Genomic DNA, 16,641 nt, shown 5'->3' with positions numbered 1-16,641 from the left:
CTGAAACCAGACCAGGTAGGTAGCTATCAGGAATAGATCATGGGCCCTTCTCAAAGCTAAACAAGAATTGTAATGTTGTGTACGCAAATACAGTGATCTAAAAAGGCAGTAGAGTGTGTTCCGATACAATGACTAAATATCCCCTTAAGCACATTGCTATAATATCACATAACGGTATGGGGAATTTTAGAACTGTCCATCCTGAAGGGCTGTATTTGAAGTGGCCGCTGTCTTTCTTTTCCTCTGTCCTTACAGTACTATTTGGGGAGCTCACGCGCATCGCCAATCATATTATGGCTATCACTACTCATGCCCTGGATATCGGAGCCATGACCCCCTTCTTTTGGATGTTTGAAGAGCGAGAGAAGGTAAGAGTGTTTAAAGCATGTGCTTTTCAGAATTCGTACTAGTGAACAAGCTGCTTGGAATAACAGTATTGCGAATTATTCCACATTGAGAAGTGAAAGTATTTTTCACTACGGCTTTTCGGCATTTAAAAAACTATAAACTCATTACAGGCACTAAAAAATAGCATGATAGAAAAAAAAATCAGTTTATGCAGACTTTCCACTTTCGTGTCAAGCTTAACTGCAGCAATACCAAATTTCTTCTCGTCTGGAGTATGCTCGCTGTTGCCCAGTAGCTGTTATTGAACAGTTTTATCCAGAACTAAACTTAGCCTGAATAGTGTGCTTACAACCACAGTTGCAACAATCAATCAAAAGGTGATGGGAGAAATGCTGGCCTATAGTCTAAACCAGTGGTTCCCAACCTTTTGACTTCTGTGGACCCCCCTTTTTATCAATAACGGAACCCAGGGACCCCACTGAATAATTATTGGAATCCAGGGACCCCCCCACTGAGTCATTACTGAAAGCTGGGGGCCTAATCTTTTAATATTACTGAATTTTCTAAGCAGTCGCGGACCCCCAGGGGTTTCTGGACCACAAGTTGGGAACCACTTGTCTAAACCACAGGCATTCCTTGTGGCACAGCATTCTAGCCATGGTTTTTCATTCTCTAAGCCACCCTAAACAGAGACCCTCTTTCTACCTCTGAACATAACTCAGGTAAAAAGTACTTGCCACCAGAGGAAATTTGACCACACCAGGTGGATATTGATGCTAATTGTTGTGTTCTTTTGGAAATACAGTTTATGCTTTTTATCGTTCTTCACAAGCCATGTTGCTTGTGATGAGTTCACGTTGTTGCTTATCACCAGTGCACTTTGCTGCTCCTGAACGGTGCTTATTGCTAGTGGAGTTTACTGTCCTTGGTTTGAATCCCAGTGGGAAAGCACTGCTGCACTTCATAGCAATGCTAATTTATGGTGTGATTTTATTTTTATCGGATATTTAGGATATCTGATTTAGGCTGTGGCTGTCCTGTTTTTAAACATTATGTTTACCTGCTTTTAGATGTATTTCCATGAGATTGTATCTTAGAAATAAACATTACAATTAACTCTCAGCTTACCACCAATAAATAGACAGAGAAAATGAGTAGGTTACTTGGGTGGCCATGCAACATCTGCCATGATACAAGAAAAGGACTCTGACAGCGTGCACTGGTTTACCCCCGACACAGCCCTATAGCCCCATTTCCATTAAAATGCATTGATTGACTACAACCAATTCAAAAGGAGACCACAGACAAAAACTATACCTGCCGCAACATAAAAACATTCCCTAATATGCAAAAATACTTGATGGCAACTTCGTATTACTAAAGGAGATCAGAGGCAAAGACTGTATGTATTGCTGCAGCAGACAATTTAACATTCAATGAAATACACTGTCTCGCCTGCAGATTCCAAAAAAGTGTTCTCGTCGACTTCGAGTGCCCTTATGATCATAACTTTCAGGAGGGAAATAAAACGCTTCAACTTACAATGAGCTGTCACCAAACTAAAGAAAAGTGACATTGTGTTCCATCAGTAGTACGCCTCTAAAGGACTCAAATGATGGTTTTGCTGCTTCTGACATATATATACAAGTTTAGCAAGAACATTGCTTAGTAAAAGAGGATCAGACTTAATCAAGATTTTAGATTTCTTTCATGGCGAGCATTTGTTGCATGCTGCTCCCCCTAAATGTACAGTCACAGGAGTAATGCCACAGCGTACTGTTAAAAGCTGCAGCAGGACATCTGAGTTTTGTTTTGTATGTTGTGTTTTTTTAAAGAAGTGTTGTTTACTGTGCTATCCAGTGTTAAAAAAGCTTTGATGTTAGCGTTTGTGTCTGCCTGCTCAATATGTGGTTCTACCAATAAAAACACATGAAAGGGCACATTTTAGTCAAATCAAGGGGTGAGAGTTCCTTGCCTCGTGCTTTTACTGTATAGGAGAATCACTGACCTTGCTTCTGAGCGGGATTTAACATCCTCGTAAAACCAGAGCCAGGCCCTTCCTTCTCTCTGAGATTGACTTGCGTCCTCCTTATTTATCTTGTTGGAAGAACTTTTACCGTGGATATGAAAGAAACGGGCTCAAAGGTAGCATGGAATTTATTTCAAAACTTGCTCGATCTTAAAATATATGCTGATCCTCTAAAGTTGCAGGCTGGCTTCAACTCCTCATGAGATATCTAGTATAAGTTTGTGCTTTTAAACTTACATTAACTTTTTACCTTTTCAGACAAGACCCTCATGCTTTATGATTTTATTTTAATATCTCTCCAGATGTTTGAATTTTACGAGCGGGTGTCCGGTGCAAGGATGCATGCAGCATATGTACGCCCCGGAGGAGTTCACCAGGTAAAAAGCAAATGACTGTTACCCAAGTTGGCTGACTCCCAACATCATGTTCCACGAACAGCTGTATAGTTTAATTTTAGATCCCCAAGCTAAGCATGGCAGAAAAGTACCAGCGGCACCAAAAGGTCAAAACGTGGCATGGCCGTTTTTGTTGTTGTTTCTTTTTGTGCTGCAGAAAATTGTTTGCAACAGTCTTATTCAAAACAGAAACGATCAGCCAGATGCCCTCTAGCCTGTCATTTTCAGAATCAAGTGTGATTTTCTATTCTCCTACATTATCCTCTTTTTTGGTTCTAAGCAGCACAGGACAAGTTCCGATATCTTCCTGCATTTATCTTTTGTTCCTGCCAGTGCTTCTGAAACTATGCTTAGTTTCTGGTTCTGTAATGCCAGACCACATGTAAGGTACTATGTAACACCTATTTATGGTTTTTTTCCTGAGCATCCTTGGATCCAGAATAACCATTTCCCAATAACTTGTGTTCTGGTACCGTCACTGATGTAGTTCCCTAAACTAAGATAGTTTTGCAGCTTTAGATGTCCATCCATAACAACTGTACGGCTTTTGGAGCCGTAGCCACTGCATGAATACATCATTCTTTCCCTCACATAGAAGAGAGGCACAGCATTGGAGAGACATGCCACCACCATCTCTCTCCCTCTCGCTCTTATTCTTCCCCCTCCTCTTTTTTTGCATATACACCACCCTATCTTTGTGTATCTGAGTTAAGGGTTCATCAGTTGAGAGATTGAAGCTCACTAACAATTCCCGGAGCTGTGATAGCTGCTAGATACGCTACCTTTGAAATTAGAAGCAATCCCATATGAGTGTGGTTGTACGAAGAGGGATCCTTAAGCATCTTCCTTCTCCCTTATTGAACTATCTGTGGTCACGTCAGCCAATAGGTCTGTAATATGTCCCCACAGCATATGCAGTCTTTTCACAGATAGCAAGGTAATATCATTCACTTACACGGGTAGCGCCATATATGCATGAATACATAACATGCCCTGGCAAAAATAAAATTTCAAGATGCAAAATCAAATAGTGTTAATTTACACACATTTATAGCTTATTCTACAGCACTAGACAGTTTACTTTAAAAAATGCTTTCAGAATCCTGTCTCTGCTCAAGAGTCAAATAACCTTTCCCAATTTTCCTTAAACAGTTTATTATCTGAAAGGCGCCGTTTTCCACATTTGAATGACACATTTCACTGTGCACCACTTAATTTACACCTAAATTGTTGTTCTACCTCTGTTAAGAAAAAAAAAACGTGAGCTTTTAGGATCCCAGAAACAAATTGTGTCCATGCTTGTTCGTTTTTAATCCAATCCACAACGAGAAGGTTTTCTCCAGTGTTGCTACCTATTAATTCAAGTTTTGAAATTCTAAATGACATTAAAAGCTATTTTGAAATAATTATAAATGAAAGCTCAGTGTTACCACTGGAGGTGAAAATTAAAGAACGCTTGACCTGAATGGAAAATACATTAAATAAAATGCTTACTCTTTTTTTTTTTTCTTATAGTTTTACAAATATATCTACAATTGCTATTTACCTTTCACTCTATATTTTTTATCAAAAATGTATTTATTTTTATCCCAGTTTTATATTGTTTCAAATCACACTACATTTTAACTTCTGAAAATATCCTACACTTCTGTGTTTCATATGTGGACTTCACTTTTGGGTACGTAGTGTCCATCCACAGCCTTGGTCTTTCTAAACACTATAACTGTCCTCTGACTTCCTTGAGGTCCACTTTATTACCTCTATTACAGTACATATAATATAGATATATACTGACCTGTCCATTTTTCCAGAGGCTACCCCTAGATATTGCTTCAGATCTCGACCACACTATTCAGGAGAAGGATTTGAATTTCAATCCTTTCTTTCAGATCAGATCTCTGTGCCTGTGTTAGGTGTAACTCAGCTCTTTATGTGAGAAGAAGATGTAATATTGAGGGGGAGAAGGTGGCTAGGTAGTGTACACTCCATTAGTTGTAAATTATGGCCATCTTCTGAGGTCTTCTGGATCCCTGGCAGCGTGGTTTGGCCGATGCACCTCCATTCATGGGGCAGAATGAGAAATATATTTGTGCTGCTAAATATCCCTACTTTTTTTTGGTCTTGCCTAGAGAGCTGGCCCCCTATAGTGCTTTTAAGAACAACCGACAGAGAGAAGTGTGTATATAACACGGACATAAGGAAATGTCCTTAACACGGCTAGAAAAAGAAAATATGTATGACACTAACTATGAACAGTCACCAGCACAACCTAGGAGATGTTGGCAGCACAGGGACCTCTGTAACACAGGCACCATGAATAATAAACAAAACAAAGCAAGCAGAACGGCGTTCACACTACAGAATTTAGAATCTATCACAAACACATAGTGACGGGGCGGTCTCTGGTGTACACATCACTCATCACATCTTATCTCAAACAAGCATTTGCAAAGCCCATAGGTCCCACCTATGCAAGAGATTTCCTTTGAAAATATATTTCAGCCATGTTGTACAGCAGCCGGACTGAAATTGAAATTAAAAAAATCTATATGATTTGGCTAGATTACGGTTAGCTTTTTTATGGGGTAAGGAGCAAATGATGTGGAGTGTGAGGAGGATGTGCTAGTTCTGTGTTTCTTCTGTACAGAGAATCCATTCAAAATCTTTCAACCAATAACGTTTCTTTTAAGTTTAAACAAAAAAACATTTGTTGGAGAAATAACAAATAACAAGTCAAGCAAAATATATTCTTTTACATTTTCACAAGACAACAAAGTCTTGAACCTGTAGTATATCAGATATGCTTTTAAGAAATAAAAGATTGGAGAGAGAGAGAGAGAGAAGCAGAAGAAAAAAGAGGGGTGGAAGAATAAAAATAACTTAGATTACAAAAATAAAAGAAAGAAGAAAGTTAAAAGCAGAAAGGAAAATAAAGTATAAGGAAGACTTTCTAATTGCCTATATTAGAACCATGAGGGATCACTATAAATATTTACTAAAGAGAACTGATGAAGCAATGTAGCCTTTACAAGTAAACCTAAATTTAGGGACAACTGTGCAAAGGAATGTTTAAGGAGGTTTTATAACTTCTTCAACAGATGGTTTATGTGAGGGACATTGATAGGAAGAGCTGTCTAAAAAACAGTAACAGTGGACCAAAGAACATTTCTTATGTATAGCAAAAGTAATGGGTTATACATAAGCTCTACCCAAACGGTGATGGTAACACACACCATACCACCACGCTTTAAATGAGACATTAGATGCGTTTTTCCAATTCTTAGTTATTTCGTGAAATGCAACAGCCAATAAAAGATAACTAATTTCAACATTGGATAAAGATGTGGAACATACTGCTACGAGAATTCCCAGAAAGACATTTGAATATGAAAAAGTGACATTTGTGTGAAAAATTTCATTGAGTTGTTGCCACACTTTAACCCCAAATTGATGAATATGAGGACATTCAAACAGCATATGAAATAACGTAGCCATTGGAGTCTGTCATAACCAACAATTGACCTAGATAGTTTTCCAACCAATAAAGTTGGATTTGTCTTTTGGGAAGTTTATATGTTGTGCTAAGCAGTTGTGGCAATGTGCTGTTGTGGGAGTGGACAGCTATCACAGCTGTCTCCCCCCAAAAACATTTGCTTGGCATTTGCTTAGGTATTGCTTGTTATGTGTTTACTTTCACGCCCAGAAATCATCTTTCTGAAACAATCTTACCACTGGACACCTTGTGCAAAAGTCTTATTTCTGCCTTGGTTTATTTCAAGCCCTCACAAGTGTTGACATCTCATGTTGATGCCTTCTTAGATCTACTTGAAAGTGTGTCTGACTCCTTCTTTTGCATCAAATGCTAACGTGCTACGCCCTCTCACACCATTTCTCGATATCTTTTTCAGGACATGCCTGTCGGCCTCATGGATGACATTTATGAGTTCATAAAAAACTTCTCAATTCGTATTGACGAACTGGAAGAGGTAAGCACTGACTCATGACCGAAATATCATTATTGCGTATGCGTGTACCAGCAGAGGACTGAATGGGAGGCGATTGTGATGTTGCAGTACACTGGGAAATAAGCAGACTATATGGGCATAACCTAACATCTATTTATCTCTATTAGTTTGTACAGAAAGCCTTTCAACATAGTTTGGCTAAGTTTTGTTTTTCCGCAGAAAACGTTGTAAAGCAGTGAATTGCTGAATGACGTGGCTGACTTTACTTCAGTGTTCTGTATTTCAAAGTAGGCTTGAAACATCTAAACTGCAGAATAATGAATAACTGACCAAAACTCTTCTGCTATGGACAAAACATGCTGAATGTGTTACTTGCTAAGATGTTTGTTTTTTCCTTCTTCATTAAAAAAGATGCTGACCAACAATCGAATCTGGAAGAACAGGACAGTGGACATTGGTTTAGTATCCGCAGAAGATGCTCTTAACTATGGCTTTAGGTAATTCTATCATAGTAGTTCTGTCTTGCTGTACCGCCAAGGTTTGTTTGTTTAGATGTGATCTCTTTTCTGTTTAGATTGCCAGATCAATGCCTTTTCTTGTTCCAAGTTAAGAGAACCGTAGGACTGTAATTTACATTTCGACCAAGCTTTATAAACTCAGCATGGTAACGAACGCGACCAATCAGAAGACCTTTGCAGGAGAGCAGATTCCGATCTGGCCACCAGAGGGCAAGAAGTGCTCAGAAATGATTCCGTATTTATGTAAGCAATAGGCAGGCTTTTCAGCCTTGACCAAAACCGCAAGGGAAACAGTATGCTGTGACCCCATTATTTGTAAAGGTCTGTTGTCTTTTATTTTGGCACACGTCATTTCCCCCTAGCCTGGTACTTTTGCTTCCTGTTTTTTGCTGATTACTTCTTTACAGTTTCTCCTTCATTTGTTTCTTGGCTTTTAATTTTTCTGCCTCAGAACATACCGAACAACATGACTGTATTCATGTTATGGTCTTCTTCATACACGGCTTGAAACCCTTATATCTAAAACAAACCACAATTAAAATGTTTGGGTCCAATTGCAAATTATGTTTCAATGGTAAAGCAACAACAGATAAGTTTTATTGAAAAATCACGTTCTTTTACAAAACAAATATTGGTTTGGGGGACGGACATTTTTATAATTACGTTGCAGCTTCATACCATATACATTGTGAGCTTGCACAAAAATTATTAAGGAGTTACGAGGGAAGAGAATGCAAACGCATTCTATACATTTCCATGTCTACTCATTTTGTCTGTTGGACAGTCCTGTATGCCACTTCTTTGCAAAGCTATGTTTTAGTCTCCAAGCCATTATTTATCGTAGTGTTTTGTGAGGCACAGATTTAAATTTAAAATAATCTCTCGTTTTGGAATAAAAAATCATGATTAAAACATGCTTTTTCAAAGACATTTTCTTTCTCTGTTTTTAATGCTTTCAATTAGAATTCACACAGGGCCCTAGTAAACCATTTGGGTGAAAAGCCAATTTTAAGTGCCTAATTGATGCTAACAGACCTTATTCAGGCCAGAGGCTACCGATTCGCTAAACCAAAAATGGCTTTGTTAGCTGTCTGTGTCACGGCCTACTCGTCGTCTGTGTCTGTGGCCCTCTGGAAATGTGGCGAGGTCTTGCTTCCTATAGGTTCTGCCCTGACCCAAGTAGGGGCTACCCTTTTTGGTAGCTACGGTGCTGCTGACGGAGAGAACGCCAAAGGCAGTCCGTGCCCTCCAGAAGGAGTCCCCAAAGGGAAAAAACCTCAAGTAGGAACTCCTGGAACAAAAACAAAAAAGTAAAAAGTAAATCTGAACAAAAGACAAAAATGACAATGAAAAAAGCTTGAACAGGCTCAGAAAACATATAACTGATGCAGAAGAACAGGAGCGAAGATCACCACCCAAAGGAAGTGTTGCAGCGCAAAGAGAACAGAAATCACACACCTTATATACCCAAAGAACAGGAAGTGACCAGCAGGAAGTAAAATAGGAGCAGAAGGTAAGTGTGGGGTGAATGGTGAGTGGAGGGAGGCAAGAACTAGTAGGGGCGCACCGCACCCGTTACATGTCGAGGCCCCATGCCCAATTTGTGGCCTCGATGAAAATATAAAATGGCAGGGACGCAGCACATCCTGCTGCAGTGACTCACGGAGAGGCCCCCCCCCCCCCCCCCCTCCCCACCCCCCCCTCCCCACAGAGCCCCGGGTTTGTGCGGAAACACCCGAAAAAATTGACAAATCAAAAGAGGGGCATGAACAGAAGAGGCATCTTCCCAAAAACATTGACTAAGAGGATAGCCTTTCCAATGAATAAGATACTGGAGATGGTTCCGGAATATACGAGAGTCACGTATTTCTTGTACTTCATATTCAGGTTCATTATCCACCAACAAAGGAGGAGGACATGTGAAATGTTGGGAAAACGGATCAGGTGTATAGGGTTTCAACTGAGACACATGAAAGACTGGATGGATTTTCCAGGTTTGATGTAAACGGAGACGGAAAGTTACAGGATTAATTTTTTGAGGAATACAGAAGGGTCCGTAGTAACGGGGCTTAATCTAATTTTGGGAAAGACGCAGTGGCAAAAATCTTGAAGAAAGCCAGACTTTATGTTGGACGTGATAAGCTGGAGCCTTACTACGCTTCTTATCGGCCAGTCTTTTCTTGTATCTTTTAGTGACTAGTAGATTAGATTGAATAAATTGTTGGATTCTGTGTAGTCTCTTGGAAAAAGAGGTAATAGCAGGAAGATTAGAGGAGGTCTTGGGAGTAGTAGAACAGCAGCGAAGATCGCCACCCAAAGGAAGTGTTGCAGCGCAAAGAGATCAGGAATAACACACCTTATATACCCAAAGAACAGGAAGTGACTGTCAGGAAGTAAAATACACCACGCCCTCGCCGCTTGTCCGCTACTCTACCATGTGCGTTTCTGTATCTCCCTTTTTGTGGTTCTACTCACCTTTCTTCCTGGTCTCTCTCAGTCCTGCTCTACTCTCCCACTTATCACATTTTACTTTACTTTCTCTGCATACCAATTCCTAGACTACGCTGTTTCTATCTACAAAATACTCTGGACATAAGCTTTCCGAAATTTTGGTTTCCAGTATAATCCACATGATCACGGTGACTCACTTTGTCTTTTCATGCTTTGTAGTTTGGGTACCAATCACCTATCTTGCTTGCCATGTTCACTCAATGCTCACTTACACAAGTTCTTACCACTGGTCACTGGTTTCTGGATTTGGAATCTTCCCCACATGGTCATCGATTAGTCCACAATAGATTCCAAACACATTTATATGCCAAATTTTGCTTTCATTACTGTTTTGCAGCCTTGATGAAGTCACATGTGTGACGAAACACGTGTTAGCTGTATCTCGATGATGGCACAATGATCTTTAACACCTACAAATAAAGACACCATCTGCAAAGAAGACTTGAGACTTTTTTCAACGTCATACCTCCTCCAACCTGCAACACAACATCAGGAATATCTATTCTTGCTATACTGTTGGACATTACATTCTGTGTGCTGTGGCCATCTTGTCCCATTAAAATACACCATATTGGATTGGGAATATAGCATAGAAACTTATAGAAAAAGTCACCATGTTAAGTAAGGTTCTAAAGGCATGCTTGGAAGGAGAAAGGTTCACGGCAATGAAAGAAAGACATAAATACAAGAAGAAACGGGGAAAGCAGAAAAGAAGAAAGAAAAAAGAAGCAGAAGGTAAATGGGGGTGAATGGTGAGTGGAGGGTGACAAGAACTAGCAGGGGCGCACCGCGCCTGTAACATGTCGAGGCCCCATGCCCAATTTGGGGCCTCGATGAAAATATAAAATGACAGGGGCGCGGCACGTCCTGATGCCGCGCCTCAATGCCGCGTCCCAAGCCAAATGTACGGCTCGCGCCATGACAGTCTGTCTCCTAAAATTGCCTCTAATTCAGTATAAATCAATGGGAAAAATGCATTCCTCCGATTTGTGATTCAGAACCTTCCACTTTACAGTTTTAAAATCTTGCCATGTATGGTGCCTTACAAGAAGGGGAAAAAAACACAGATAATGATGCTACTAGGGTTCGCAATTATTAGAGAGGCATTTTCATTCTGGCTGTATAAGTAGGCCAGAGCACCAGTATTTTTGCACAAGGCAATGAGTCAAGCAGTTCTTTGTGATGAGAAGGGGGATCAAAAATACTAACTTCCAGCTGTGCTCCAGAGTTGAGTGAAGTGGGAGGAGTATTTATGAATTACTCATGGTGGACAACTAGGATTATAAGTACATTTCCTCTTCTACCACATCATAGGATCATCTTTAGTATTCATTAATATTAGACCAGAATGACAAGTGGATCCCTTCGCCTACGGAAGCAAATCCAACTGGATAGGGAAATGAGACTTTGTAGTTGTCTAAGCAAACAGGCATATTGCACAAAGAAGCTTGACTTCAAACATGCCACTTCTGCAGCTAGGATATTTAGCAGCAATAATCAGCAAAGATTTGATATAACCTTCAAGAAGCTGTTTGTTTATTCTCATCGGAACAGTACCATCCTCTAGGATGAGCCATAGGGTTAACTTCAAGTCATGTGTTAGCCTTATCAATGCGCTCAGTGATGCTGGACACACTCCACCTGGCTATTAAATAACTCTATCTAGATAAAGAACCCAAACCATTGCCGTGAGCTCTATAATAAGTTGTAACTACAGAATGCATGTGGTTGTATGGAGATAATATTCAGTAACTCTTCCTAATACTAGCATATTTCCCAATTTCACAGCTGGCAAGGAGTTTAGGTTTGGAAGGAAAGAGGATAACAAAATACCCTGATTTATCCAGAAATCTAAAAGGGCTTCTGGAAGGAATGATGGTTGAATGTTTGCTGAAACCTTAAGATGGAATACCAATCATACTTGTTGTCAGCACAAGGTTGAAATTGCAGTTTCCACCACCTTCCTCACAATTTGATGAAGAGCGGCTTTATGTATAGATTCTAGTGGAGGGTCTATTCATTTTGAAACAACTCTGTCCATTTCCCAGTGAGAGGATGGCTACTTAATAGAAGAGATGGCTTCCTAAGAAAGCAGTGCAAATGTTCTTAAAGCCCTCCAAGATTTCTTTATCAGAGGACTAGCGAACAAGGAAGTCTGAGAAGGGCATTTTGTGTTGTGGTAAAGGCCAATAAATGTAATTTCATAGAAAAAACATTGAAATCCTCTTTAGTCAAATACAGAAGATATAGTGGTATTTTCTCGTCTTGAGCAACAAGATCGGAACCGTTTCCACTTGAATGCAAATAGTGGTCTCTTAGAAGAATATTGGCCTTCTCTGGGCTAATCATGCATCGTCTTAAAGGGAGAATTGAAGCAGGGCTGATTAAGTCTTCTTTCCTGTTTAGTGCTAGTGCCATCAAAGTCACCATCCCCCTACTGAAAATTAACCAGGTGCAGTAACAAAATTATTTTCCTGCTTAATTTTCTTTTTGGCAGAGCAGTTTACTGTGGACTTTTCAAGCGAAGTGTTTCCTGTCTGCTGTGGACCGTTTTGAGATCTAGTGTATTGAATGCTCAAAAATCCAGAATTATTACATTTATATGAAGATGTTTTCATCCCGAAATTATTTTCAAAATGAGAGATTGCTGTGTTGTAAATGTATTCTGGAATCCAGTACTTATGCAAATATGATATTCTTATGAATTCAAAGAAAATATCCATTTTGTTGAGCTAGGATTACAAATAAGAATTGCTTCCTTCTGGTACATTTGAAGGTTCTATCACTTACCTGTTTTCATACTTCTCTTGACAGTGGTGTCTTGCTTCGAGGGTCTGGAATACACTGGGATCTTCGCAAGTCCCAGCCGTATGATGTGTATGATAAGGTAGAGTTTGATGTGCCCATTGGTTCAAAGGGCGATTGCTATGACAGGTGAGTTTCCATGTTAATTACGTTAGAACACTGTAATTGTCTTTTGTATGCACTCTCTGCCTATACATGTCAAGTCTCCATTCCATTTGCTCAGTCCCTTCCTGCCAGATATGAGCTTCACAGCCGCTAGGCTGAAGAATATAAATGGCTGTGGATTTTGTGAGTTATTGTGGCCATGAGCGAGTTTCATACTCCAGATGTTCAGAGTAGTATGCTCCGAAGTTCACTTAAAACACTGTTCAAGATCATTCCAAGTTTGTTCAAGTGACCATTCTATGAGCAGCACAGCCCAAGCTGACATGCACACGAGGCACTAGGAATCTTCTTGGGTGCTCCATTTGATCACGGTGATAAACAAAGCGCGCAGATAATATTAAATTGTGGTTGTGATAGTTGTCCGGTTTCAAATTTAAAAACATATGTTTAAGCAATAAATATTATATTATGTCTGATTTACTGGTATCCTTAGGCCCCTTCTCAGTGAAGAGATGTAAACTATCGTCTAAATTCTGAATCAAAAGTTGATAAGTGCCAAGAATGTAGGAGTGTAGAATAGTTGAGAGCTTCTTCTATCTTTATTTTGTATACTAAAAACAGAAAACCTAACAAATAAGTGTTGTAAAAATAGGACCCAGTAACAAATTACTTCAGTGGCTTACTTATGTTTTGGTTCATCTTGAAATGTGTCAATTAGCTTTTAGTGATTTCTCATATCTTGCTGTCCTCAGTGAGGTAACCAAAGTTAATTTTGTGTATTCACATTTTCAGGTACCTATGCCGGGTGGAAGAGATGCGCCAGTCCATGCGCATCGTCTTGCAGTGCCTTAACAAAATGCCAGAAGGGGAGATTAAAGTAGATGACGCCAAAATATCACCACCAAAGCGATCGGAAATGAAGGTGAAAAAGTTCAATCAGTGATACATCCTCACATCCTTTGCATGCAGTTCTCCATAAACCTGAAAATGTGCTCCGTAGAATAAATGGACCCTTTACTACTTAGTTAAATCCTCAATTTTTAAGGCACTAGGGCAAATCGTAGATGAGTTCTTTTGAAGGAACTGAAGGTCCCTCCTAAGCATCATATGACACCCCATGAGTCTGTACAGCGCTGCATCTGTAGCATAAAATTACTCAAAGGAGACGATTAAATAATACCTACACCTCGTTATGTATAAATAAAATATATATGTATATATACATATATGTATTCTATTTCCGAGGCTGCAATAGTGTAGTCTTAGTTATGTCTGCATCAGTACTTGTATAGAAAAGTTATTTTCTTGTTTTCTTAGTAAAGTTAGGGCTGTTTAACAAATTGGCACAAAATCTTCCCAAAATAAATGTCATATACTTTGGGTCTGTCATGACATGTTTTGTGTAGATTTGTCACACCTGGGCCACAAGAAGGGGGTGGCCTAAATGTACCATTTACCATTTTAATTCCCTTAGGAAGGTTTCTCTTTAATACAGAAAAAAATATCTGGAAGGAATTACTTCAGATTTGGCAACCACAAAGTGGCAGTCCATTCCAAAACATAAAGTTGCCGCTCGTGAAGCAAATCTTTTGTGTCTGATTGGGTGTGTAAGAGGGGGAGTCAGTGTCTGAGTGGGTTTGCGGGTGGATGCATGAGTGAGAGTCTGAAAGTGCATGTGGGAGTCTGTGTCTGAGCTGGTGCTTGGGTTTCTGAGTGCATTTATGAGTGAAATATTGCATGAAAGAGTAACATTTTTGTAACTTTTTTTTTGTTGCGCTTATCCGTGATTAATCCCGATTAATCACGAATATCGCACATGGTGAAGAAAAATCAATTTAAATCCATAATTTGACCCTCGAACACACCTGTATCACACTCTTGGGGTCAGAGTACCTCCACCCTTACCCCTAATGCTACTTTTAATTTTGTTTTTCAGCCCCAGGGACCATGTCCTGAGATCTAAAAAAGGCGGCTGCAACTTTCTGTTCAGAGTGTGGCTAGCCAATTACTGCGCTTATATTCACGCACATATTTGCAAATTATTTGCGTCCTCAGATATACAAACTTATTTTCCCTTTATTATTTCAAAAACTACTGAACGGATTTACACCAAACACCCAAAAGCACAATCTGCTTACCAACAGCTAGCTTTCTGCCAAATGTGGTGGAATTCCGTCCAGTGGTTCGGCTGTAGCCTTGCTCAAAGGTCCTTTGGAAATTAACTTGGGAAACACAACTTTTTAGACCACCCTCACTCTTTTTCTCTACTCCTGCTTGAGGAATCACCCCAAAACTTTCCATGCAGAAAAAAGGCTCACTGGGGCACCTTTTTTTTGAAAATTTAGTGAAGATTCGTCAGACGCTGCCAAAGTTATAGTAAGTCAAAAAACACTTTTTCTATGGAAACATGGTCCTAACTATTACTACGTAGTTATATTTAGGACCATATTTGTAAATGCTTTGGATATGTTTGTGAATGCATTCAATACACTAGATCTCAAAACGGTCCACAGCACACAGGAAACACTTCGCCTGAAAAGTCCACAGTAAACTGCTTTGCCAAAACGAAAAATGCTGTCTGTTGTATTGAATATCATAAGTGTTTGGGGACACGTGAGAGATGGCATGCTGTCCCATCATGATAATAGTTTATGAAGTTGTGAAAAATGAGTCCAGGATGACTGCGTAACATGCATTGTGTTTAAGTGATTTCTTCCAAGACTGGTGAGTGTGGAGCAGCGCACACCTGTCAGGTTGAGGTTTTGGGTTAACTAGTTACAGCATTAGTATCAGTTGTGTTCAGAAACCTCAGTTTGGTCTTAGTGATGTCATGATAGATATGTATGTTTGAATATGTTTTATGTAGTTCTTGTTTCGCCTTAGACATCTATGGAATCGCTGATCCACCATTTCAAGCTGTATACTGAAGGATATCAAGTGCCACCAGGAGCCACCTACACTGCTATTGAAGCTCCTAAGGTACCACATTTTAATTTTTTCAGGAGTTAAAATTGAGTATTAGCATCTGAGTTCTTTCCTAATCTGTATCTCAATAGCTTTACATTTCCATCTACATTTGTTTTGTTTTTTGTTTGCCTAGACTTTAATAACAAGAGCTAATACTCAAGTTTGTCTTTGATTTTAAGGGCGATTGGTCAGCCAAACCTGCTTTGTTAGTTATTTTCTTTTTCTAAAATATCTACACAAAAGAAGGCTCTGTTACTTACAAGATAGAATCTAAAGTGGACCTTTCCTCACCACGTGCCATGCACGTGCCATCTTGACTTCTATTCTTTTTCTTTTAGGACAGAACACTTCTGTGGGCTGGACCCTATCTTTTAATATATTCCATTATAAATGTTTTTTTTCCTGTGTGTTTCCTTTGTACGCGAAGATCTTCTTTTTAACTAATCTGAATTAGTTAGCCTTACCTATGACATTTGATTCATTTGTTTGGCTGATATAAATCTCCAGTTATGGAACTAATACCTCAGATGCTCTTCACAAGGACTGCCTTTTAGGTTAGATAATGAGTAATTGAGTAGATTCCTACTCCAGAGCATGCACTGCATGCATTTCGCTCTGTAACTGAAGCAATACTTGAGGTCAGATTTCTCAAGACACTGATCCTCGTTTGAAAACCCATTAACTTCCGTAGAATTTGTGCACCCATGTATTATATTTTAGGTCTTGTTGAGATTGCATAAGCATGTTAACTGTATCTTGCAATGCGTGTCTCCGCCCTTGAGGTATGTGCACACATCAGGTCATATTGTTGATATCATTTTATTTAAAACGGGTTCAGCAGTTGATACAATAAAAGGTTTTGGGTGACGAGGGCTCACTTTATAGCCTTGTTTCTTACTAGAAATTAAAGTTAATGTACTTGTGACAACATGTGGTGACATTAAATAGGGCACGACATGCACAGATTCTTGGGCTCCCTTCAGTCTGAAAGGGGCTAC

The 16,641-nt window shown here is 39.5% G+C and overlaps 1 protein-coding gene across 1 annotated transcript in view; it reads left to right on the top strand.

The window, feature by feature from the left end:
• The window catches only part of NDUFS2 (NADH:ubiquinone oxidoreductase core subunit S2), a 41,591-nt gene that overhangs the window by 10,054 nt on the left and 14,896 nt on the right, over positions 1–16,641 (top strand). Inside the window, exons 5-11 of the mRNA XM_069218283.1 lie at positions 256–368; positions 2,680–2,754; positions 6,681–6,758; positions 7,149–7,234; positions 12,581–12,700; positions 13,469–13,598; positions 15,560–15,655. Coding sequence (XP_069074384.1) covers positions 256–368; positions 2,680–2,754; positions 6,681–6,758; positions 7,149–7,234; positions 12,581–12,700; positions 13,469–13,598; positions 15,560–15,655 — 698 coding nt within the window. The remainder of the gene's footprint in view (positions 1–255; positions 369–2,679; positions 2,755–6,680; positions 6,759–7,148; positions 7,235–12,580; positions 12,701–13,468; positions 13,599–15,559; positions 15,656–16,641) is intronic.

The sequence above is a fragment of the Pleurodeles waltl genome, chromosome 12, assembly GCF_031143425.1.
Source record: "Pleurodeles waltl isolate 20211129_DDA chromosome 12, aPleWal1.hap1.20221129, whole genome shotgun sequence".
Taxonomy (NCBI): Eukaryota; Metazoa; Chordata; class Amphibia; order Caudata; family Salamandridae; genus Pleurodeles; species Pleurodeles waltl.
The sequence above is the reverse complement of the archived record's forward strand: the minus strand, read 5'-3'. Positions and strand labels throughout refer to the sequence as shown.